The sequence below is a fragment of the Patiria miniata genome, unplaced genomic scaffold (assembly GCF_015706575.1).
Source record: "Patiria miniata isolate m_02_andy unplaced genomic scaffold, ASM1570657v1 HiC_scaffold_7, whole genome shotgun sequence".
Classification (NCBI taxonomy): Eukaryota; Metazoa; Echinodermata; class Asteroidea; order Valvatida; family Asterinidae; genus Patiria; species Patiria miniata.
Window position 1 is genome coordinate 40982232 of NW_024037074.1, and position 25392 is coordinate 41007623.

The following is a 25392-nucleotide window of genomic DNA, read 5'->3' on the forward strand; positions in this document are numbered from 1 at the left end:
AATGAGCAGTAATGCTGTGATTGTGCCCTTTTCAAATCTGTAAGAAAAAAAATCGACTGGGGACGACAAGGGACCCATGAAGCTTGATCGCATCTACACTATCTTCGACGATTGCCGCCTAAATCCGGTAAACTTGTTACATTGTATCTTTTGTGACAGCTCAAGTTTCATGATCATTTCAGATGGTAGTTTTGCTATACACATGCCTCGCCACTCGTATGTGTTCCCGGTTCATGCACAGCGCGTATTTTGAATGTGCAAAGTTATTGGGGGAGGGAATAGTCTGGGAGATCATCGCAAGTTAAATTGAACGTATGCGCGCGCCGAAGTTGCCTGACGCTCCCATGCGAAGACGCTGTTGCTAATATCCACATTCTGGCACATTCTGGAAGTGGTGTGGAACTTTGCGCGCGAACCAGTACAGTACGCACATGCTGTGTCCCGTCCATTGATCTCCATACGGAGATCAATGGTCCCGTAGTGGTAAAACGCGCCCTCTTGTGTCGCAGCACGGAGCCCATATAGAGGCCAAGTGTCCGGAGAAAAGAACTTGTCCACATTTCGGTGCGGATGTGCGAGTGCGGTTACCCCCCCCCCCCCCCTTGACATCAAAAGCTGGATACGCCACTAGCCTAGGCCCACGTGGAAGTAGAGCGTCTCCAAACCAGAGCAACTCCCTACCTCCCGAATTCAAAAAAATATATTCTTAATGATAAACTTTCTCGAGTGGGGACTTATCATAGTAAAGGCATTTATTAGACTTTAATTAATTTGTAATATTTCCACCTTTTCCCAATACTGATACATTATCGGTTGATTTTTGATACATTATTGGTTGATACAGTAACCGTTCCGTGGTGATACATTATCGGATACAGTTATTTTGTAGTTACATTATCCGTCGACACGTGATACATTATCGGATACAAATTTTACTACACTATCAGTCAATTTTTGGTACATTATCGGTTAGTGATACAATATCGGTCAATTTGTGATACATTATCGGTTAGTGATACGTTATCGGTTGGTTACTACATTATCAGTTGTAACACCCCGCTTAAGCAACCTATTTATGGAACCTATATTTCCGGAGCACGCGCTAGCCAGACTCAAAACCAGGTCAGAACGTACCTGTGGCCCAACCCGCCAGCGTAATTTTTATTCCTAGGAGGGTTAGGGGCAATGTCATGAATAATTCATGTTTATCCATGAGAACGGACAATGACATCAACAGCATTGTTGTTAGTTACTCAACTAGTTACAATATATTAAAGCATTTTAAAGAACGGTTGTCGTCGAGCTACCACACAGTAGCCTAGTGGATAGCGAGATGAGCTTTGGATACAAAGATCCCTGGTTCGAATCCACGTCGTCGCTGCTCATTTTCATCAGCTATTTTTCTTCTCCAAATTTATCACTGAGATAATTTTAAATTAAGGGGAAAATAGAACGAGAACCTAAGTAGTGCAATGATTCAAAGGAAAGACTGAATTATTCATGACATTGCCCCTAACCCTCCTAGGAAAAAAAATTACGCAACCCGCCAACAATGCGCCATCGGAGCCCTCCGGCGGCGGCTAGGAACAAAAGCAACAACAAAAGCGCTATACAAACTGTCCGTGACAGTATGCTCGGAATATGCTAGGAAGCGCTGCCTAAGTTCCAAAGGCTGGATTTATTATTATTGTTGATGGCGACCTCGATCTACCGCCGCGCGGCCGATTTACCGCGCTTTTCAGTGGGAGGCTGCACTAGAGAGATCAGTGGCTGCATTATATAGGAAAAAAATCAGACTCCAGTCTTGCACCAAGACGTAGACTGCCCTGGTACTGGATGTGGTGTCTAGCGTACTGACTAAAACAATGTTGAGAAGGATTGAACATAATTGGAAGTTGGAAACTAGTTCCAAGACCATTATGTTCCCACTGTGGAAGTAGACCAGGAAGAAATGCCAACAACAGACATATTCAGGCATAAATGAATTAAGGAACAATACTCCAATTGAAAAATGCACATCATAGTTCCAGCAGGCAAGCTCTGGTGTACGTCACTCAGTACCAACAGTTCCCAGTTTAAAAAATAATAAGAGGGAGTACTCCAAAGATGATGACTGAAGCGATTACTATGTCAAGGCAGTTGCTGCTTCTGGAGAGGGAAGGTTCCTGGCCCGCTCAACCCACCACAGCCCGTCCCCAGTCGGGGGCAGTTGCAGCGGATTGAGAGATCGGACAACAGGATGTATAATATAACCTTGGCTTGATCATTTTGTACAACCTCGAAGCTGTGCACGTCGCAAAAAAAAACGTTGATGCAGATCAAGCCAGGTTGGTACCACAAACCCGGCCATGGTTTTCAATTTCTTCAAACAGTGAACATACAGTTTTGTTATGCGGAACCAGAATTGCTACTTTAAGCTTTACGGGATAGAGCCCCCCCCCCCCCCCCGCATACGATATAGCCCCTTGTTCGACACACCTTTCTGACATTCCTAAGATTCTCAGATGACATCCCTAATCAATCAGGTGTGACACCACTATACTATATCATATGCCACGTATCTCCCGCCACTTCAGGTTGCTGCACAGACGCTAAGTGTCACTGACGATTGTCCATAATGCCTTGTCAATTTTATCTGTACCTACCTCTGTGATATGTCGAAATCAGATGAGACCACGTTTGCTCCTGCATCTCTGTTCCAGAAATTTAAAGGTTATTTCGATGAGAAATTCCGAGAGACATTACTAAGCTCCACAGTGATGACACTTCCTTGACTAGAAAAGCTAAGGAACAAGCTAGAGGCTAAAGAACTAACTAAACACGGCAACAAAGCTCACTTTTACTTTGCGAGATTAAATTTCGCAGTATAACTTCAAAGAACGACGTAGGCCTACACCGAATCCATATTTCGTGAAATAGCCGATATCGAAGTGAAAGAACAAGATCAGGATTGCGAACGACAGCAAGGCCCGTTGGATGACTGTTTCTTACTTGGAGAAGAAATCGTCAGATCACCTGACAGCCGAGCAACAGAAGAAGGTCAAATCTGCGGAGGAAGAAGCCCTCAAAGAGATAGAAGGCCGCAAATGCAAGAGACGCGACCTCTCTCAAGATGGAGTTTTCAAACCTCCGTCTAATCCTGCTGACCCTCTCAGGTATAGCTGATCCCCTATCAAAATACTTTGTTTTATTCAAAATGCGTCTTATATTGCAAGACCTACACCCATGCTGTAAATAAACTAATCCAACTAACCTTATATCGTCTTATTGTGTCCTCCTTTTGTCTGGTCACTCATAGAATTAAACTGTTTTTCATGCGTATGAGCGCAGCGAAGTAGCATGAAAGTAGACACGTTTTGGTACGTTGGAAATAAAACGACCAAGCATAATGAGTGCGTCCGTTAAGCTCACCCGGGTAGACACGGGTGAAGGCAGACGGGTCAACCACGACAGCCGGGCTAATCGAACGCTCAACAGCGGGGCATCAAGATCCTCACGTGACGCCCAGGCTCTTGTGGCTGACCCGTCCGTGTCGACCCGGGTGAGCTAAACGAACGCACCCGATGTACGATATGCAAACTACCCTCCCAGGGTCTTCTATTGTCTAGCGGCTTGGGAACGTGGTCGCCCTGAACCATCCAACACGTACATGTATGTACGTACATACGTACATACATGTACGTGGTGTGTGTGGTCGTGATAGCCGAGGACTAGGGCCGCCCCCCGGCCGCGCAGCGTGTGTACCAGACTTTAAATTACACCAACACCAAATTTTGCTGCGGGTGAAGGCAGACGGGTCAACCACGACAGCCGGGCTAATCGAACGCTCAACAGCGGGGCATCAAGATCCTCACGTGACGCCCAGGCTCTTGTGGCTGACCCGTCCGCCTTTACGTATTACCCGTGTCGACCCGGGTGAGCTAAACGAACGCACCCGATGTACGATATGCAAACTACCCTCCCAGGGTCTTCTATTGTCTAGCGGCTTGGGAACGTGGTCGCCCTGAACCATCCAACACGTACATGTATGTACGTACATACGTACATACATGTACGTGGTGTGTGTGGTCGTGATAGCCGAGGACTAGGGCCGCCCCCCGGCCGCGCAGCGTGTGTACCAGACTTTAAATTACACCAACACCAAATTTTGCTGCGGAATTTGTTTTTCTGTAAGCAGATTTACCATATGGAAGCCCGTAAAGTGCCCCAACAAGTCGCTGAGACCACCGGCCAGCTAATTCACAAGATCCATCTCCTGACTCCGGAACAAATGCTGGAATATTACGAGAATTGGGCAGATTCATACGATAAGGTCAGTATGAACATGACACAGTACCGGTATAAATATGGCGCGATGGCTGGCCACGTGCTGACCTTAGTGTGATCAATGATTGAACTTAGAGGACTATTCTAGCCCCATAAATGTGGCCTATTTACTGGACTGCCTCCGTAAACATAGGCCACACATCCACATGTACAAAAACGTGTCGACTTTGCCAAATTTTGATTTTCACATTTAGACTTACTTTGTAGGTTATTTTTGCTTTAGAAGCATTCTCACCCTCTATATAGGCTAATCAGAAAGTGCTGCCTTTTTCAGATGTTCATTTTTCGTGAAATTTCCAGATACATTTGCACACGTTTGCGTATCAAAATTTCAACATGAAATTTCACAAAAATTAGACATCTGAAAAAGGCAGCACTTTCTGATTAGCCTATATAGGGGGTGAGAATGCTTCTAAAGCAAAAAAAACCTACAAAGTAAGCCTAAATGTGAAAATCAAAATTTGGCAAAGTCGACACGTTTTTGTACATGTGGATGTGTGGCCTATGTTTACGGAGGCAGTCCAGTAAATAGGCCACCATTTATGGGGCTAGGACTATTCGAGCTAGACAACTGTGTTCGATTGTGGTGCCATGCAAGCATGGTTTATTTGACCTTTCAAGTGACCTTAACACAAGTGATCTTGCATGGAATGGAATGCCTTTGATACAATGTGAATGGCAATGAATACTAAACTTAACATTCCTCAACCGGCAGAGCGTATACATTTTGCGTTTGTGTATACGCTTTGCCGGTTGAGATAAATGATAAGATAATCCATCACGCCATTCGGATGGGGGCTTATACACAAAAGCGCAGCTCGACTGGGTATGGGGAATATAGGTTGTCAATAAACAAACTTCTAATAGTTGAGTACAGGTTAACCGCGATTTTATCATCCACATCAATTTTAAATATGCACTGAGTTACTGCTCTGATTCAGTGTTAACTGAGGAAAAAAAGAACTGGAACAAGGTTTAAGAAAATAATATATAGGTTTTCCTGGCCAATTTCCTAAAATGTTCATTCACTTCTGAAAATCAATCATTCATTTTCGTCTGAATTTGAGAATCGCTCTGAACACGCCGTTCATTTTCGCTAACACTGTACAGAGCATTCGAATCCATTTCGGTTCAATCAATTAAGTGATTGAGCAGCACCTATCGTTCATGTTCATTCAGATTCGTTTACAAGACTTCTTTTTCGCTTTTAGAGGGCAATTTCAGACATTGACCATTCTATTTCACTTTTAGTTTAATGTCATGTGATCTAATCTGCTATTTTGAATGAGAGAAACGTGCTTTTGATTGCACATTCACGAAATTGTATTATTCGTAAATGAATGCACGGGTAGTGAAATTGGCAGTCTGTTTCTCAAAACAGAATGCACGGACAATGAAAACGATTGAACTTTCGTTAAATTGAAAAGGGATTAAAGACGTGCATTCATATTCAGACGAAAAAGAATGACCGATTTCCTGAAGTGAATGAACATTTCAGGAAATTGGCTGGGAAGACCTATAATTATTACTATATATTCAATATTAGGTTTTGCCCTTCACCGACGTATGAAACACTGGATACACTGTAGTGTGTTACCCCCAGTGAAAGTGAGAAAAAAAATCGGGGCCGTATCATAAGTCCGACGCCTCATACTAGGTCCGACGCCTCATAAGTCCGAAATATCAGGCGTTGGACTTATGAGGCATAAACTCCGCCTCATAGGTCCGACGTCTCATAAGTCCGACGCCTCATAAGTCCGACGCCTCATCATAAGTCCGACGCCTCATAAGTCCGACAATGGACAAACGATGTTTCGGACTTATGAGGCGTGGAGCTATGAGGCTCGTGAGCGGACCCCAAAAAAATCACTCGGGTGGGACTCGTACCCACGATGAATTTACATCAACCCGACTCTAATTGCATTCTTATGAATACATGTAGTTAATTACGGTACCCGCTGCCAGATCACATTCGAACCAGCCAACCGATCCCGCAAGCTCGGTGGTCGACTGGTAAGACGTCCGCACTAGAAAGCAGGACGCTGTGGGTTCCAGTCCCGCCCGAGTGGTTTTTTTCTCACTATCAATGGGGGGGGGGGGGGGGGGGGGACTGCTCACTGAGTATACAGTGTTTATACGTCGGTGAAGGGCAAAACCTATTATGCATGTACATGTATTGAATTTATATCACCCCGACGCGCAAATTTCATCTTATGAATAATGACTAGAACTGCTCATGGGGCAGTACTAATATATACTAGTCAGACAGGATTTACTTGAAATAAGAATTACTCTAAGATACTCTAAAAACCTCATGCACACTCTACAACGTCTTCCTCGCAGGATTTGAAATCTTCAGACTATGAGGCGCCTGGCATATGCGCAGAAGCTCTTGGTAAAGTGCTATCAGATAAGAGCGCCCCCATCGTCGACTGTGCTGCCGGCACCGGTATCGTTGGCGAAGAGGTATTGTGTAACGGGACATTTTGATCTCATTTTAGGGTCATAACGTTTCTGTTCATGTTGGGGCCACGGACAATGAGAATTATTCATGACGGGAAAGAGGCGTTAGCGTTGAATGCCACTAGAAATTAAGTTACCCAGCATTTCCAATGAAAGTTCAATACTCATACATGTAGTCCCTTGTTCTTACAGTAATTTTGCCCTTATCTTAGAATTTTTTTTGATGATCTCAAATACAAGGCCAAATCAATAAATATTATATTATAAGAAGATTTAGAACCATCCGTACTTTTTTATTCTTTTTACAAAAGTTGAGAACAGTTGGTTTCAAGAATGTCGATGCCGTGGACTATTCCCAGCAGAGTTTGGACATCAGCGCCTCGAAAGGAGTCTACAGACGGCTCATATGTAATAAATTCGATGAAAACAAAATCGAAGAAATCAAAGACGGTACGAATAAAATAACAAGTTTTACGTGTCACCTAAAATTTGGTATTTTCAATTTCCAACTGATAATAACGAAAAAAAATCAAAATGTTATTGGCCATGCACTATATTCTTCGTAGGCCTACTTTGTTATGATGTTCAAAAAAAAACATCATTGTGGAAAACAAATAAGGAACTAAACCTTTTGGAAGAAGTCCGTTCACGCGACGTGGGTAGCGATCCTAGGCGATGGGTAACACCCCCCACCCCCACCCCCACCCCACCCCCGCCCTGCGATATTGTGGCGATATACCTGACTAATGTATTCCAGTGCACATAGTGTAGATTTTTTTTACCAACGTTATTAAACTCAAAAGTATTCTATTTTTGGTAACCAGCAAGTGAGTAGCGAAGTATTAAATTCTCCATGGGATTAGGATTCCGATTATATGTTTTCTGCGTTAACTGGAAAGATTCATTCTTCATAACGTGTTGCTTATTTCAGATTCTTACAGCGGTCTTATTTGTGTTGGCGCCCTAGGGATGAATCACATCACACAGTCGGCATTCCCTGAATGGAACAGAATAGTCCAAAAAGGTATCCGAATTTTGGACATTTAGGCCTACTTGTTTTATTATAGCCTTTCGGAGAGGTCATGCATATCTTCGAACATTTTCAACTTGGAGTGGCGAATTGAGCGGAAACTTTAAGCACTTTACAATTATTCGGAAAGCCCTATATTAGGACGCATCGATCACTGCAAATGAAGATCCCAGCGTACTTTTTATTTATAATGTGAGTATATACCTTGCATTAATAAGATAAAAATAATATCTGTTGACTGTATAGACTCTCACCTTGATTTTGATTTGATGACAGGTGGTTTCATGGTGTTTACTCTGAGCAGAGTGGAATATGACGATGATGTACCTGACCACAGACTGGTCATTGGGAATGGCATCCAAGAACTTCTCAACAAAGGAACTTGGGAATTGATCGAGAAGACGGCTATACCTTACCACAGTGGATACCTAGCCGATATGTTCACCATCCGCCTTAAAAACAAAACAGATCTTTAGGCCTACCCTATAAATAAACGGTCTAGTATAGCCTTTTACAGTTCCGGTTGGGGCAACAATTAGAAAAAATGGACAACGGAGAGTCAGAAAGAAGTCCGTCCTAATCTCTTGTCAGGAATTCAGTATTTACAAACTAAAACTTTTAAGAAGTGTTCCTTGTCTAATAGTAAAGAGAAGTCTTCAGGCTGTAATATTATACACGTGTGGTCTAGCGGTGGAGCACAGGATTCATGATCGTGGGGTTGTGGGTTCGAGCCCCATCGTGGACATGCGTGTTGTGCCCTTGAGTAAGGCGCTTTACCTCAATTACCCCTCTCAACCCAAGTGTTAAATGGGTATCGGCATTATTCAATGCTGGGAAACAGACTCGCCGTGGAGGAGGTGTGGCGATCCTCCCACAGCAGCATATGAGTCTGGCCCAATCGCTAACGACAGAGAGATGGGCACTCCTTAACACAGGTTCGCCCCTTTACCTTTACCTAGTATTATGATGTCATGGCAATTCGCGATTTGAAGACAACACTTGGCTACAAGTTCACACTTCTTGTACTTTTAGATGGAAACGGGAAGTTGGTTTTATGTTATTCCAACAGGTTTCTGGAAAATTGATCGACAGACTGTTCCCTATCAAAAAACGGCATAATTTACGTACCGTGATGAAAGGAGCAAGTTCAAACAACCAATAGCAAATTTACGCAAAACGGGGATGGACTCTGTCAGTTAAATTTGGTACATTAGAAGCAAAGAGAAGAACTTGCCATACGTCTTACAATCGCAGATAGAGCAGCAGATAGATTCGATCAGGTCTAAATTTAAGCCATTATCTTCTGTCTGTATAGACCATTATCATGTTGCGGCCATCTTGATTTTTCCCCATTCAAATCAACGTAACCAAAGCGATGCTTGAAGGAAAAATAGTCTGTTCCTTTTTGCACAAAAAAACATTATCATTCATGCAGTACTGTTATTGGACACAGGGAACATGACTGAAATGGTGGCAGCATGATAAAGGTCTAGATTCCTCTAAAAAAAAAAAGGCATGCGAGAGACAGTATGCCATCTCACAGAAACGTAGCAAATTTGACAGATTTACCTAGTATATATTTTAATACCATAGTCAATCAAGGACCTTTTTTTAATGGTTCGGTTTTAAAAACAAATTATATTTTTATATGATTTTATTTGCCTTCCCATACTTAAGCCCTTGTAGATCATACAATAGAATTTAGCTCTTGCAAGTGTGCTTAAAACGACTTGGATTCGACGCATGTTTGACAATTAAGATTAAATCAAATAATATATTTCATCGATTGTCTAATGAAACGTTGAAAATAGCTTTATGCGTCACATTTTGTAAGACACTGGCAATACAACAAGGAAGCTTTTGTGGATTCTGTTCTATAAGGCCAAAAACAAAAATTAGTCGGTCTCTGGTCAGCGCGCGCGTCGATTTTAATTATGCGCGTCAACCTTTTTTTTTCTTCAAATTGTCCGCGGTAGTTACAGCAGCGCCCTCTATTGCCGCACCTCCTCAAATTGTTGTACCAAGGAATGGGGAAATTGCACATGATGGAGGGCACCAAGGCAAATTATGGAGGACCCCAATGTATATGAGGACACAACAAAAGCAAAATAGTACCCACCATGTCTGTACAATCCAAGCTTGAAAAAAAAAAAACGCCAAAAAAAAAAAAAAACGCGTCGCCGCATCAATTCCGGAACTTTGGTCTGACCAGAGACCGAATATTTTTGGGGGGGCCTAACAGTCCTGAATCCTCCAATTTCAATACGATTTTGCACACCCCAGGGAGTTAGGGTTAAACGTAATAACCCTAAAACTTGTTTCGTCTAAAAACAAACAATTTAGTGTGTATTCTTACCGTTTGGAACAACAAAGAAAATGAAAGAATAATTGTTTCAACAACTGTCACCAACTGTAGTACACAATATGTTTATAAATAACCCTGCTTAGGCAAACAGTATGATTTATAAAATCACCTTTTTTTAAAAGACGGGCCTTCAAATGGTCTTTGTTGAGTGTTTTTAACTTTTAAACCGAGGTTTTATCGCTGATGATGTTTGAAGACAATAATGACGATTCTTGAAATCGCGTTTTTGAACGAAAGAGGTTTTAGGGTCATTGTGTTTAAATGGTGATATTCTTTGAACGGATTGAGCAATTTCAGTATTTTTTTTTCATCTAAAAGAAGCTTATGAAATTGGCTTTCCAGTCATTACTTTTGGTGCTACATTTTTTAAAATATGAAATATAATTTTGGGGGTTTGGGTTACAATTTTTTGACACACCCTGTATTTCCACCATTGACATGACATGTCTGCTCTATCCCATAATTATATAGTAGTAATAATAATTAGCAGCATAAGGCGCACTTTGTCTGTGTAACATTCAAAGGCGCCGGTCTAGGTAGAGATGAGAACAGAAAACTCAATTTTGTGATTAGGATGAAAAAGCTAGTGAAAAATGTATGTTATGAGATGCTGTTGAAAGTGTATGATGTCATGTTCTTGTCCGAGATATATGCTGGGATTGAGTTCCATAGGCGAGGGGCAATGCTCGAAAAAGCTCCGTCTCCGTAACTGGCTGGTCGAGTCCGAGGAACAGAGCGGGGTTGCAGCATGTTCGTTAAATAAAGAGGGGCAGAGCCATGAAGCGTCATGAATGTGAGGAGGGGATCTTGAATTGAATTCTGTTTTAACCGGTAACCTATGTAGCTTGTTGAGGATGGGAGTGATGTGATCTGATCTTTTGGAACCTGTTAGAAGACGCACAGCAGCGTTCTGTACAATTAAGTTGCAGACGATGTATCAGTGTGTAAGACCGGTAAGCAGGCTGTTGCAGAAGTCGAGTTTGGAAGTGACAAAATGCATGAGTTGCTCTGCAGGGCCTGTGGTGGCTGATCCGGGTGAACCCCGAAAAGAATGACTAAAGTGTATAAATATATATATTTTGTAAAACAAGCTCGAACTTTATAATACCCAAAACTAAATGTATGTATTTATGCCTTGTCACTTAATGAAATGAGATGTGGTAAAAGTAATAAAGAATGAATGAATGAATGAATGACGTCGGAGCTAATCGAACGGCCCAGGGCTAACCCAAGTCGATCCGGGTGAGCTACTCGAACGTGCCCCGCATTGATCTCCATATATAATGGTGCCCGTCAAGGAAGAAGAGGGCGCTCTTTAGTTGGACACTTGAGGGCGCCTCAAAGAGGCATCTATACTACAATTCAAGGAATCTCTGTCTGTCTGTCTGTCTGTCCGTCTGTCTGTCTGTCCGCCGATTATCTCCAGAACCGGGCACCGTATGAAATTGAATTTTGGCGGGTGTATTGCTCGGGACAACCGAATGTGCAGTGCCAAGTTTGAAGTGGTTTGGACGAGGGGTTCTCGAAAAAGCTGCAAAAAAGCAGCATTCTCGGCCCAGCCTCAACGTGGCAGCTTAGAACATAACACCACGCACTGCCGTTCTTTTCAATTGTTTACGTCATGTTTAAGCTAAAGCGCGCGTGCTCAATACCACGCACTGCCGTTCTTTTCAATTGTTTACGTCATGTAAAGCTCAATCGCGCGTGCTCAAACTTTGACGTAAGTGTGCGTTCAACCTGTGAAAACAACACCATTGAAATCGCGGGCGTTGTTTGCACGAGCAGTTTTCCAAAACTCTGCAAGTATGCAACCTATACCAGCGGCAAAGCAATTTGCGTTTCCGAACATGCACACCATTGTAGGGCGACACCATTGTGCGGTATGGGTGAATAGCACTGCACACCATGTCTCCGTACGTACATGTACGTGAGTGGCATGCACGGGCACAGGGCATGGGCACATGCATTTAATTGTAGTCCACTGAGCAGCCATCACTGCACTGTATGTGGTAGCAGACCAGTAAATAAACTTCCATAGACCCCAATGGTAAATGCTCCCACTTCAAAAATTCGGGAAAAATACTCACAACTCTCCAAGGTGTTCGAGACGCACATCAAATTCAAGCTTATTTCATCATCTTTCATTTTCTTTTCAATTTTCGGGGGGTCAACTGATGACTTTTAGGAGAAATTTCCATCTGAAGATGATCACCCCTGAAAATAGTCCTGAAGCCCATCGCCATTTTGAAAAACGATGCCTACACTCCATTGCAAAATAGAGCGCTTTTAGGGTCCAAATTACATCAAAATTACACAGAACTGCAAGCTCCCAGTCCTGTGCACGGCTTCCACCCATATTTTTTACAAACCCTCAAGTTCATGGCCCAAAGCATGCCCAAATACCGAAGATTTTGAGGGCATGCAAATCGTGATTTGGCCGGCGCAGGCAATTTCGGACCGATTTACTGGTCTGCACCCATGTAGGCGGTCGACTGATCAACTCTAATACAATATGGTATCGCCCTACAACTACGACCTACAGTTGTAGGGCGATACCATATTGTCCAGTGGGGGTAAATTTCAGTGCCAGGGGGTGACGACATTTTGTGCGTTTAACTTGCAAGTGTGCGTTCACAATAATGTGCGTTGTTTTTTCGACTGGCCCTGCACTAGTCTTACTATAATTCCAGGAATCTCTGTCTGTCTGTCTGTCCGTCGATTATCTCCAGAACTGGGCACCGTATGAAGTTGAAAATCGGCGGGTGTATTTTTCGGGACCACAGAATGTGCAGTGCAAAGTTTGAAGTAGTTTGGACCAGCGGTTGTCGAAAAAGCTGCAAAAAAGCAGTATTTTCGGAGGCAAACGTGGCAGTATATAGCTTAGAACATAACACCCGCACGCGCTGAAGTTCTTTTCAATTGTTTACGTCATGTTTAAGCTAAAGCGCGCGTGCTCAATATGACGCAAACAATGCAAAAAGGACGGGTACGCGCACGTGCATTGTAGGGCGATACAGTATGGGTGAATAGCACTGCATACCATTTTTGTGTATGTACACGGGCACATTATTTTTGCAGTCGACTGAGCGACCATTGTAGGTGGTCGAACTTCAAACTTGGCACAAACTTTGACGTAAGTGTGCGTTCAACCTGTGAAAACAGCACCATTGAATCGCGTGTGTTGTTTGCACGAGCAGTTCTCCAAAACTCTGCAAGTATGCAACCTATACCAGCGGCAAAACAATTTGCGTTTCCCGAACATGCACATTTTAGACGGGCACTGCACTAGTGTTTACAAAAACGAAGCCTGAAGCCTTGAAGGTAAGAAGAAATGCTAAGCATCATTCTGTCTCAGTCTGACTTAAATATGATACTATAACTAAGCGAAGACTGGAATGAATGTAGGGCCCTATATCCAGAGGCCACCTCTTTGGTTGTGTACAAAGTCTATAGAGAGTCGAGTGCATTTTCAAAATATTTACTAGTAATATTGAGGGAAAGATAGCTGGAGTTACCCAGCCCTAAGCTGGAGTTACCCAGCCCTGAGTTTTATCATTGGGTTGTCTATTACTAGGGCTGGAGCGAATTTTTCTCGTAACTTGTAGTATTGGCAAAAATTTTTGGAAAATATTCAATTTTGTCCCCGTTACACACTAATTGCAACTGCAACTCACCCCAAACTTGCCTGGAATAACCATTACAGTCGTCACAGGTCCTTGAAGTAAAAAACGATCCACGATGAAGATTCAGCCTACAATTGCAGTGAAAACAGGAGGAATAACCGCTAACTTGACAACCTTGCTGGATTGGCCAGGACCGCAATTGGTTTGTGCACAAAAAAATTGTGTACAATGAATGGCGGTCGATTAACAGGCACAGAGAGCGATCGCTGTCAACTACTCGGTTTTGCCGGCTGCGCTGGCTGTTGGCGCATGACGTCACGCGGAAGCGTAACACCCGATGACTGTTTCATGCACTATTGGTTGCGGTTCCAGTACCAAAGCTGTGATACGAGTGGTAAACCTTATATTAGTGCATGAAACAGTCATCGGATGTTACGCTTCCGCTTGACGTCATGCGCCAACAGCCAGCGCAGCCGGCAAAACCGAGTAGTTGACAGCGATCGCTCTCTGTGCCTGTTAATCGACCGCCATTCATTGTACACAATTTTTTTTGTGCACAAACCAATTGCGGTCCTGGCCAATCCAGCAAGGTTGTCAAGTTAGCGGTTATTCCTCCTGTTTTCACTGCAATTGTAGGCTGAATCTTCATCGTGGATCGTTTTTTACTTCAAGGACCTGTGTAATGGTTATTCCAGGCAAGTTTGGGGTGAGTTGCAGTTGCAATTAGTGTGTAATGGGGACAAAATTGAACATTTTCCAAAAATTTTTGCCTATACTACAAGTTACGAGAAAAATTCGCTCCAGCCCTTATAGACAACCCAATGATAAAACTCAGGGCTGGGTAACTCCAGCTACCCAGCCCTGAGTTTTATCATTGGGTTGTCTATAAGGGCTGGAGCGAGTTTTTCTCGTAACTTGTAGTATAGGCAAAAAATTTTGGAAAATGTTCAATTTTGTCCCCGTTACACACTAATTGCAACTGCAACTCACCCCAAACTTGCCTGGAATAACCATTACACAGGTCCTTGAAGTAAAAAACGATCCATGATGAAGATTCAGCCTACAATTGCAGTGAAAACAGGAGGAATAACCGCTAACCTGACAACCTTTCAGGCACGGCCAGGACCGCAATTGGTTTGTGCACACAAAAAATTGTGTACAATGAATGGCGGTCGATTAACAGGCACAGAGAGCGATCGCTGTCAACTACTCGGTTTTGCTGGCTGTTGGCGCATGACGTCACGCGGAAGCGTAACACCCGATGACTGTTTCATGCACTATTGGTTGCGGTTCCAGTACCAAAGCTGTGATGCGAGTGGTAAACCTTATATTAGTGCATGAAACAGTCATCGGGTATTACGCTTTCGCGTGACGTCATGCGCCAACAGCCAGCGCAGGCGGCAAAACCGAGTAGTTGACAGCGATCGCTCTCTGTGCCTGTTAATCGACCGCCATTCATTGTACACAATTTTTTTGTGTGCACAAACCAATTGCGGTCCTGGCCATGCCTGAAAGGTTGTCAGGTTAGCGGTTATTCCTCCTGTTTTCACTGCAATTGTAGGCTGAATCTTCATCGTGGATCGTTTTTTACTTCAAGGACCTGTGTAATGGTTATTCCAGGCAAGTTTGGGGTGAGTTGCAGTTACAATTAGTGTGTAACGGGGACAAAATTGAACATTTTCCAAATTTTTTTGCCTATACTACAAGTTACGAGAAAAACTCGCTCCAGCCCTAGATGACAACCCAATGATAAAACTCAGGGCTGGGTAACTCCAGCTAAGGGAAAGAATGCAACCTGACGCCACTTCAGCGGTTGTCGGTTGTGTACAAACTTTACTACCGGTAAGTCTATCAATGCATGTCTATATGGAGAGTCAAGAAAATGTTCTTAATTGGAAATGTTTCTCAGACCCAGATTCATGTCTTATCATCGTGTTTGCAATGACTGGCCTTCATTGAGATGATATCATATATAAAGAAAAAAGTGGCGTCAGGTTACAACATTCTTTCCAAATTGGTAATGTTTCTCGCGATCTCGGTCCCGGATTTATGTCTTTTCATAGACCCACTAACTGGGGCGCTAGAACTCTTTTTTTTCTTCAAATTTTGGATTTGGTCAGTCACTAGTACGACAGATCAAAGAAAAGCTAGGGGGCGTGTGTTAGCTAGTGTGTACCACAAATTTCTGCTAGAACTATTTCCATTTTCAATGTGTGTGTGTGTGTGTGTCTTTCTACTCTTTGACACCTAGCCCCAAAAATGTGGCCAATTTACTGGACTGCCTCCGTAAATAAAGGCCACACTGCCACCATGTACAAAGACGTGTCGAACTTTGTCAAAGTTTGATTTTCACTGTCACATTTCATGACATTTAGGCTTAGTTTGTAGTTTATTTTTGCTTTAGAAGCATACTCACCCTCTTTCATTTGTCTTTATAGGCTATTGTTCGTGAAATTTCATGTTAAAATATTGATACGCGAACGTGTGCAAATAAATCTGGAAATTTCACGAAAAATAGACACCCGAAAAAAAGGCAGCACTTTCTGATTAGCCTAGAGGGTGAGTATGCTTCTAAAGCAAAAAATAAACTACAAAGTAACCTAAGCCTAAATGTGAAAATCAAAATTCGACAAAGTTCGACATGTTTTTGTACATGGTGGCAGTGTGGCCTTTATTTACGGAGGTAGTCCAGTAAATTGGCCACATTTATGGGGCTATTTGACACCAAGTTCTTGCATCATTTTTAAAACTTGTTTTACTTTCTTGATTGCAATGTAGATAAAATAAGGATGGATGCCCTCCAGGCTTATCACAGCTCGGACTCGGAAGAGGAGAATTCACCATGTCCAATGCCCAGTCGGTCCCAAAATGCAGTGGAAAAAGTTGATGAAAGTTTGCCATCGTCTTTGGGTGCAAAACTGCCTCTACCAAATCTTGATTTTGATTCCTCCAAAAGACACAAAGAAAACTCTAAGGAAAGTCGTTTACATCCGCTGTTGCCATGGAGCAGGCCTCCTAAAAGGAGTAAGACACATCATGTGCACAGACAGTTATGTCATCAAAACCCAGCCTTGGTTGTTAATGGTGACGAGGTTGCTCGTACATCTTTTGAAAAATCGTTGTCTTCAGCAAAATGTTTGACACTGCCAACAGCATCGTCAGGAGCATTATTACCTCAGTCAAGAGACAGAACATACCATGCCATGTCTGAAATAGCACGTCATCCTGACGTCAGCAGCAAAAGATTATCAGTGGCCCAGCCTTATATTCCGAAGAGACTCCGCCAGTCCTCGCCAAAGTCCTCAAGGGATCTACACAGTATGCAGACAGAGGCAGCTCAGGAAAAACTAAAAGAAACCATGTACGTGACGCAACCCATGATAGCTTATCAATTGGAGAGGCACACTACATCCAAGCTTCCTAAACACAGAACGTTGCGTCTCTTGTCACACACTGGCCCGGTGACCCACGTCCGCTGGTGTAGCGCCTCTCAGTTCAGCCATCTTCTGCTGTCCTCATCCATGGACGAGACCGTACGGATCTGGAATGGGATCAGCAAGGTTGGAGGTTGCCTGCAGACATTGAATTGCCACAGGGGTGCTGTGAAGGATGCCCAGTGGGGGGAGGGAGGTCGCTGTGTTCTGAGCTGTGGTTTTGACAAGACAGCGAGGCTTTGCGATGCAGAGTCAGGTCTGTCTGTTTGTCAGGATGTCCCTTTCCTTAATTGAATGTCTGTTTTTGAAAGACCATTAAAGTGCAGCTTTTAATACTGAGGGCAGGTTTATGTTACTCAGTAATATTGCATAAGTAGACTAGCCATTCATTTTCATTGTCAAAACTGTGTTCAGTCTCCACGTAAATCATCTATATTATGAAGATCGCAGTATCCAAATGAATGCATACAGTACATATGTGACCGGCTCCACGAAGAAGGGTATTAAGTCGTGCTGAGCATTATTGTGTAATGGCCTGCTAAACATTGAGAGGGTGAAAATTTTGTCAAAATGTGATTTTCATTGTTTGACATGGATGACATCTTTAATACCTACAGTTTCAGGTTTCATTCACAGAAATGTTGATTTTGATGAACAAAGTGGAAAACAACCATTTTGTGCGTATCATTCTGTTGTTCTACAACAAAGCCAGCTATTTCAAAGCCTGTTTTCTCAGTTGTGTAATTTGAACTCCAAAGAAGTAATTAATATGCAAATACGTCATATTTTCCAGAACGGGAGGGGCTATGGAGCCCTATTATATACCAAATGAAAGCTTACATTATGGGCTTTCCAACCACGTAGTACCCTGTTTTATAGAGCCAGTCACATGCTGTGAGATGTTATTGTCAAACAGCAGGAAACACGTCCACATTTGGAACCAATTTTTCTTCTTCTGTATCCTACCTGGAATGAATTGTTCGATATCGGTTGCAACCGTGAGTTGGATTATTGGATACAGCTTGAATCATAATGTTTCATGATCACAACTGGTTGAAGAATGAGAAAAGTAACGACAAAATGTTGGGACTAGTTATTCAGTTAACTACCATTATAAACTGGGACCCCGATTGCCAAAAAAAAAAGCAAAATCAGGCCAATTTTACTCAAACTTTTGTAAACAAAAATCTCCCAAATTTCTGCAAGGCAAAGATGAAATCTTAAGTCTGCCACCAACCAAGGTAGAGGTCTCAATCCAATTTTTTTTTTACGGGAAAGATTTCCTTAATATTTGGCATAAGTTATTGAAGTTATATAATTTGAATATTTTTTTTGAATATGTATGTTTAGACTACCTTAAATTTTGAGTCTTCAGGATTTTCGGGAGACCAGAATGTTTGGCCTGTGACATAATATCATTAAAGAAAGGTCCATGTTGTGTTTCAGGGAAAGAGCTGCAGATATTTGATCATTCATCCTACGTCTCTTGTGCCAAGACGAAGCCGGATGATCCGAGCGTCTTCATCACAGGCACTTACAACTCCTCCATCTTCTGTTGGGACATTCGAACAGGGAATGTGAGTTTGGCAACATTGGCTGTACTTGCTGCATGTATTCATGACATCAGTAACTTTCATATTTTAAAGGCATATGGAAACACAACCTGGAAATGTGTCTATTGATTTAACGAGAAAAACCTTGCTAAAAGCAAAGATAGGGATGGTACCAAACACCCTGTGAAATTATTCCGGTATCGTTAAGAAGAAAACAGTAATTGAAGGTGGAGTTAATAAAGCGTACTCGTTGGCACACTTTTTTATGTGTGTTAGCAATGGAATCCAGTTACAAGACCCAACAAACTTGTGCGTCTGTTTTCTCTGTTTTCACAAAAAGAATATTATCCACAAAAAGAATATCCACAAAAAGAATATGTACATTGTAGTATCCACTGAGCTGAAACTTCAACAGGTTAGTTGTTTTGCACCCTACTCAAAGATTTTTAGCAATTTTGTTGCTTCAGACGAAGAATGCTGCACAAATGCAAATGATCCTATGTACCTTTTAATTGTGCACAATGTTACTCTTCATGATGTTCACGTATACTTGACTCTAGTGTGTCAACTCTGCCTGCCTAAATTGAGAGTACTTGCTTTTTTTATTTTAATATTTATTCAGTGCCTGCTGTGAGTGCTTGTAGGAATAGCCGTCGCACACTTCAAAAATAAAGTTATTTGTGACAAAATTTTACTGCTAAAAAGAAAAGTTGCTCAGTGGTCTGTAAAATCTCATCAGAAGTCACCAGATTTGTTGCTTTATAAAAGATTTAGGTTTGAAGAATTTCATTGTTTGAATTTAGTTTATGATAGAAAAACGGCAAGAACGATAATTATTCAAAAGATGGCATTTTGCGTCGGGGTGATGTAAATCAAATTAGGTTTTGCCCTGCACCGACGTATAAACACTGTATACTCAGTGTGTTACCTCCCGAGTGAAAGTTGGAAAAAAATCACTCGGGTGGGACTCGAACCCACGACCTCTTGCTTTCTAGTGCAGATGCGAACCAGCCAACCGATCCTGTTAGCTCGGTGGTTGAGTGGTAAGACGTCTGCACTAGAAAGCAGGAGGTCGTGGGTTCGAGTCCCACCCGAGTGATTTTTTTTCTCCATTTTTCACTTGGGAGGTAACATACGTCGGTGCAGGGCAAAACCTAATTTGATTTACATCACCCCGACGCAAAATTCCATCTTATGAATAGTTAACTTGAAGAACGATAATTGTAACAATTGAGGGACAATAAATTTTGCCTTTCATATTTGAGATTATTTTGGATAATTTGTCTGTTTTCTTTGTGAAGCGTGAACATGAGTACAGGGGCAAGCTAGGCCAGATTCTAGATGTGGAGTTTCTGCCTGACTGTCAGGAGTTTGCCTCATCGTGTGACGTGGTGAGCCGAGACTCTGCCAATAAGACCATCATGGTGTGGGACCTGCGAACAACAGCCGCGGTGTCCAACCAACTATATCATGTAAGAAGGCTAACATTTCAGTAAATTAGAAAACAAATTTTGGAATTTGATTTTAAGTGAGAACACATTGCTTGGAAAATGTGGTACTGCGGACCCCGTGTACAAGTACCCCGTCAACAAGAAGAGAGAGTTTGGAGCGACAGTTGGGAGGGACATTCGAATGCATTACAGATGGCACCCAATACTCACTCGAAGAGACCACTAACTTGTGTATACGTGTACATGTTCTACATAACCCCTGAGGACCGACACACAAAGGGAGAACAACAGATCCTTTCAGTCCTCGAGAGTTGGGTCTTTTGTTGGAAACGGTCCTCTGTAGTATGTTTGTGTGCTTAGTCTATTGGAGAGTGTTATATTACAGGGACAAAGGGAAACACAAAGCATTGTCCTCGAGAGTAAATTAAAACACGAAAGCATGCATGTGCATACCAGTGTACTTATGGGGCACCAGGAACAAAGGGTAACAATAGGGACAATGGTACCCCATAACTCGGTCGTTAGAAATCTCAGTACCCCAGAAGCGATCAACGCTATGGAGTTTAAGATTTCATTAGAAACAAAGTAGAACAATAGGGAAGTAAAGGTGGATAATAGTGGTATCCCATAACTACCCATATGTCAAGAGTGTTTGTTATACCACGGTAATAGATTGTGAGTATTTATTGGTCGAGACTGGATCACGTGACACTCCACAAAAACGCATGAGCGATGTACGCCTTGGTACATGAGTGATGTACCCCACGGGGTACATTACCTTGATCTTTCCCGCTGTTGAAAGTGTCGTTTCCACCTCATTGTATTATAATAACATGAGACCTCGGGTACGAAGTTGTAGCTATGCTGGTACTCCGTAAATTGATGTATGTTCCTGTGAGATGTGCCATGGGGGACAGTGAAGCACTGTCTCTGCTATGAGCGCCATTGTTGTGTACATGATGCGTCACTGTTCGTCTCCTTTTTTTAACAGTGCCAATTTTCTCGTAATATCACCATAACAATGTCGGCAGATGACAACAGGTCACCTCTCTCTTTTTCCAGAGATGAGATCAGAAATTTGATTTTAGAGGCGGACAGCATCAGCAATAAGAAAAAGACGTGCGAATAGTTCGCCAATTCTGCACCGCAACAGTAAGAGACCCACAGTTTTAGACGTTACCAGTTACAGAGTTGGACAGCTGTAATCTATTACCGTGGTATGACAAAACAATTGTTGCCTGTTGTGATGGGGTCCATGGTGTTTTGTACATCCTCGGGGGCAAATGGTACCCTCGGCTTCGCCTCGGGTGCCATTTGCCCCCTCGGGTGTACAAAACACCATGGACCATCTCACAGCAGATAACAATTGCATAGTGCGTGTACACAGTGTGTCCCTCCCACTTGGGCTGTGGAAAATGGTCACAGATCAACATCTACTGTGTGCGCATGGAGTCCATATGAGTTGCATGGAGATTGGGGATGAAGCCCCAACCCCGGCCATACCTGTGTTTCCATCATGCAGGCTATCCATGCATCCAAAACTCATGGAATCTCAAAGGATCCTTCATGAGTTCGCCCTGAAGGACAAACACAGTCATTGTTGTTCATTTGAGCGCCATTCCTGTCAAATGCCCATACACTGGGTAGTTGGGGTATGTGCCACTATAGACTAATTCAGCGAACAAAATTAGAAGTCATTTTGAGGTGGAACCAAGTTAACGCGCGTGTTGTGTGCTTCCTTAAAGACAAGGCGCACGTACATTTTGGTAACCCTATTGGTTGAAGGAGCCCAGAGTGCAAGCATACTTCCTGAGCGCGAGCCTGGTTCTGCCTCAAAAATGGCTTCTAAGTTAGGTCCCCAATTAGTGTTTCGGGACCTTTACGTCCCTGTTATTGTTCTGTTTGCGTCCATTGAAGTTTCAAACTCCACATCATTTCACTTATGGGGTACTGAGATTTTTGTAGACCAACTTACGGTGTTCCATCGTCCCTATTGTTACTCTTTGTCCCTGGTAAATATGCATCAACATATCTTTTACCAAAAACAAGTTACTGAAGAAAAAAAACCTGTTTTATGATACATGCATGTGTGAATCAAACTCACAAAGTTCCATTCAAATATCTCCACATTTTTTTAAACCATCCAGGAGAAATACACCTGCCCGTGTTTGAGAGCCCACCCCAGTGACCGCGTGTTTGTGGCCCAGTCTACTGCCAACTACATTGCCCTGTTCTCAACAGTCAGGCCCTACAAGCTGAACAAGTTCAAACGCTACGAAGGCCATCAGGTAAACGAGAACATTCCTTTGCAAGTTACTGTCACAGTCTGACAAGTTTAGGGTTGAGGGGAAGAAAATGGCAGAAGAATTATGCGACAAAATTTAGGGTCATCATAAACTAAAGTGTTTATTTGGAAAACTATACTTTGGTCCAATTGCCGAATAATCATGAATAAATAAATAAATAGATGTTGTGTGGAAGCTGAGCAAAATAAATCTGTTGGGGCACTGGAGATGAGCAGGATTAGAATTTTTAACCAATTCTTTCAAGAAAAGGTATTTTTGTTAACTTAAGAACTGAAACTGTTGCAGTTATTCCAATCAGTTAAATGTTTCCAATTGGGCAGTTGGAGGGGGGCACCATCTTCGTGTAGCCTAGCCACACCCCCCCCCCTTTCTTTCTAAATATTTCCATAATTTGTGAAAAAGATCAAGACAACTTCAAAAAAATTATTACTGAAAATTTTACGATTGACCAATTTCGAGAACCCTTCAAAAATGCACCTGGTGTTGACATGCAGTCTTTTCTTTTCTGCACTTGAATATTAAACCACTTTTCCTCTCTGTGATTTTTTTGGGGGCTTTTTTTAAATTTCGTATTTTGTTTGTGCTTTCCATCAGCTGGAAGGCTACCACATTGGCTGCGATTTCTCTCCAGATGGCGCCCTTCTCGTTAGCGGCAGCTCAGACGGCAAGGTGTACATCTACGATAACCATACTGCAAGAATCTTGAAGACGCTACAATGTCACAGCGGGCCGTGCACCGAAGTGGCCTGGCACCCCGTGCTTCCTGGTGTCATGGCATCGTGTAGTTGGGACGGGACTGTGGATGTATGGCAGTGAAGCTAGGCCTTGGAACCTTGCACATTATTTGCCATTTGGAAAATTTTGCAAATCTGTCAGTTTGAGAAGAAACTTGGCTTCCTCCATGAAACACTTGTCTGGTCAACATGGACCTTACTGATTTGAACTGTATGCTAGCAATGCCAGAGTTCAACTTCTGCTTACTGATCTATCGATGCCTGTTGTACTGCTTTTCAGTTTTGTTAAGAGACTGTGTGGATGGTTGATTAACAGGCTACAGTAAAGTGCACCACTGAGGACAAATTTTCTTGAAAATTGCAGAGAAGGCAAAGCTGGTTGCCTTTGAAAATCCTCTGCGGTAGTCCTCTGCGTTTTAAACAAGAACATATGTTTAAAACTGGCTTCGGGCCTGGACGCTGATAAAGGCTCTAGCAGAAGGTGAGGGACAATATCAGCGACCAGGCCCTAAGCTGGTTGTAAATGTATAGTCGGACTCCCTATTATCGCATCAATTCTATTATCGCGGCATGGGAAATTTCTCTTTTTGCATTGCCAAAACTCCTTCAAGTGGTGATTTGTATCCAGTTCACCAGTCATTAAGGACTTTCTGCCAAGTTGTATAAAAAGACAATTAAAAAAATTACTTTTAATGATTTTCAATAAATTTTCACGTTTTCCAAAACAGCAAATTTTCCCTCACCGTGTCTGCTAATAGGTACTGTCTATATTTTAACATAAATCTTTAATGGTGCTCTGTCCATGAAAGTTCCATTGTATGGTTCCCATTCTACAGCTGCAAATGTAAAATGACGTCAAAGGACGATATTTCCACCGCGAAATCGTAAAAACGTTTACTGGATCAAAATAAGGACAGCGTGTTAAAAAAAAATAACGGCACACCATGTAAAGTGAATGTCGCCCCCAATCGCCAATCAGTAGACTTGTCTCAGTGATTTTTGTTCTCCTTTCAGGGGAAGGGCAGGGTCTTAAAAAAATCATTCTGCAGGCATATAGTCTTTAATCAACTTGAACGTTTCAGGGAAAATATCAGACTTTATTCAGGGGATGTTTTGGTCACGCATTAACCATGAATAGAAAAGTTGAGATCATTATAAAAACCACTTCCCGCCTACCGTGATAATAGGGAGTCCACCTCCGTTCGCATACTTCGAGCATGTCTATTTTCACAGGCACCGTACACGAATCACACCACCGTCGGATTTGTTTTATATCAATTTGAAAAGGAAGAGTTATACAACACAAAAGACAGGACAATTCGGGAAGGTTTAGTGGGCAATCTGTATTCCGAACAAGAAACGTGATAAGTTCTGCGATAATAGGGCGTCCCGTCCTACTTTTTTAATACCGGCCAAGCATATATTTATTCCCATTCATAAATACCTTTCAGTCAAAATAAGTCAAAAATAAAAAAATTCCAACAATTTTTTTTTAAATTTTACTTCCATGTTTTTTAACACCCCTCGAGCTATATTTATGGTATATGTGCCTCTCGGGAGATGTACTACAAATCTCCTTATATGGAGATTGGGGCGCGCAAAGAGCGGCGATGGCGCTGAAGTATGAATTTAGGACTATGAAATAGGGACTCATTGGTGGTATTGCACATGCTTACATGTAAGTGAAGATTGTGAACGTTCAACCAATAAAAGGGTAAAAGGGGCCAGATTTCTTAAGAGTCCAAATTTCATGTGACACCGGAAGTGTTTCAACCGTTTAAAACCACCACCGTGACAGGCTCTCGACCAATAGGAATGGGTAAACTGTCCCAGGTATTTATCAGTAGTTTTTAAAATATACTTAAAATTTGTAGATCTTCCCCTTTTACGACGACAGTCAAATTGTGGAAAATGGACTCTCTCTGGCAAAATTGTAGACTATTTTGAGCAGGCTATGAGTATGCATTCATGGAGGCTCCCTCTAATGGCGAACATTGTGTGACCTAATCTATAAAGCAACTTCCCCATGACAGATTATCCTAACATTAGCTGAAAAGATATGGCAACCCATTATGTCGAAAGGCTCAAATGAGAAATTGCCCTATGA

At 42.4% G+C, this 25392-nt stretch overlaps 2 protein-coding genes across 6 annotated transcripts; both read left to right on the forward strand.

Annotated features, from left to right (window-relative positions):
* The first annotated feature begins 2544 nt into the window (after window positions 1–2544).
* LOC119745879 (methyltransferase-like protein 27) lies at window positions 2545–9616 on the forward strand. Of its 2 annotated transcripts, none has more exons than XM_038222534.1 (6): window positions 2545–3155; window positions 4178–4312; window positions 6670–6792; window positions 7101–7239; window positions 7721–7813; window positions 8096–9616. In XM_038222534.1, the coding sequence occupies exons 2-6, from the start codon at window positions 4187–4189 to the stop codon at window positions 8293–8295; spliced, it is 681 nt and encodes a 226-aa protein (XP_038078462.1). In that variant the 5' UTR covers window positions 2545–3155; window positions 4178–4186; the 3' UTR covers window positions 8296–9616. The 2 variants fall into 2 exon arrangements, with proteins under 2 accessions (XP_038078462.1, XP_038078461.1); XM_038222533.1 differs by lacking the exon at window positions 2545–3155 and adding an exon at window positions 3599–3782 and having other exon boundaries at window positions 4157–4312.
* Window positions 9617–10458: 842 nt separating this feature from the next.
* On the forward strand, window positions 10459–25135 carry LOC119745848 (WD repeat-containing protein 25-like). Of its 4 annotated transcripts, none has more exons than XM_038222479.1 (7): window positions 10459–11533; window positions 13474–13495; window positions 16584–17497; window positions 18688–18818; window positions 20096–20266; window positions 22393–22533; window positions 23146–25135. In XM_038222479.1, coding segments are annotated over exons 1-7 (1602 nt in total). In that variant the 5' UTR covers window positions 10459–11532; the 3' UTR covers window positions 23368–25135. The 4 variants fall into 4 exon arrangements, with proteins under 4 accessions (XP_038078407.1, XP_038078408.1, XP_038078409.1 ...); XM_038222480.1 differs by lacking the exons at window positions 10459–11533; window positions 13474–13495 and adding exons at window positions 13503–13685; window positions 15595–15649 and having other exon boundaries at window positions 16586–17497; XM_038222481.1 differs by lacking the exons at window positions 10459–11533; window positions 13474–13495 and adding exons at window positions 13503–13670; window positions 15609–15649 and having other exon boundaries at window positions 16586–17497.
* The last annotated feature ends 257 nt before the right edge of the window (window positions 25136–25392 follow it).

Coding starts and splice junctions, on each gene's coding strand:
- LOC119745879 (XM_038222533.1), top strand. CDS start 3,654: ATGTACGTACATACGTACATACATGTACGTGGTGTGTGTGGTCGTGAT. Junction 3,783..4,156: donor AACACCAAATTTTGCTGCGG/GTGAAGGCAGAC, acceptor ATTTTGCTGCGG/AATTTGTTTTTCTGTAAGCA. Junction 7,240..7,720: donor AATCGAAGAAATCAAAGACG/GTACGAATAAAA, acceptor TGCTTATTTCAG/ATTCTTACAGCGGTCTTATT.
- LOC119745848 (XM_038222479.1), top strand. Junction 13,496..16,583: donor TTTACAAAAACGAAGCCTGA/AGCCTTGAAGGT, acceptor TGATTGCAATGT/AGATAAAATAAGGATGGATG. Junction 20,267..22,392: donor TGTCCAACCAACTATATCAT/GTAAGAAGGCTA, acceptor TAAACCATCCAG/GAGAAATACACCTGCCCGTG.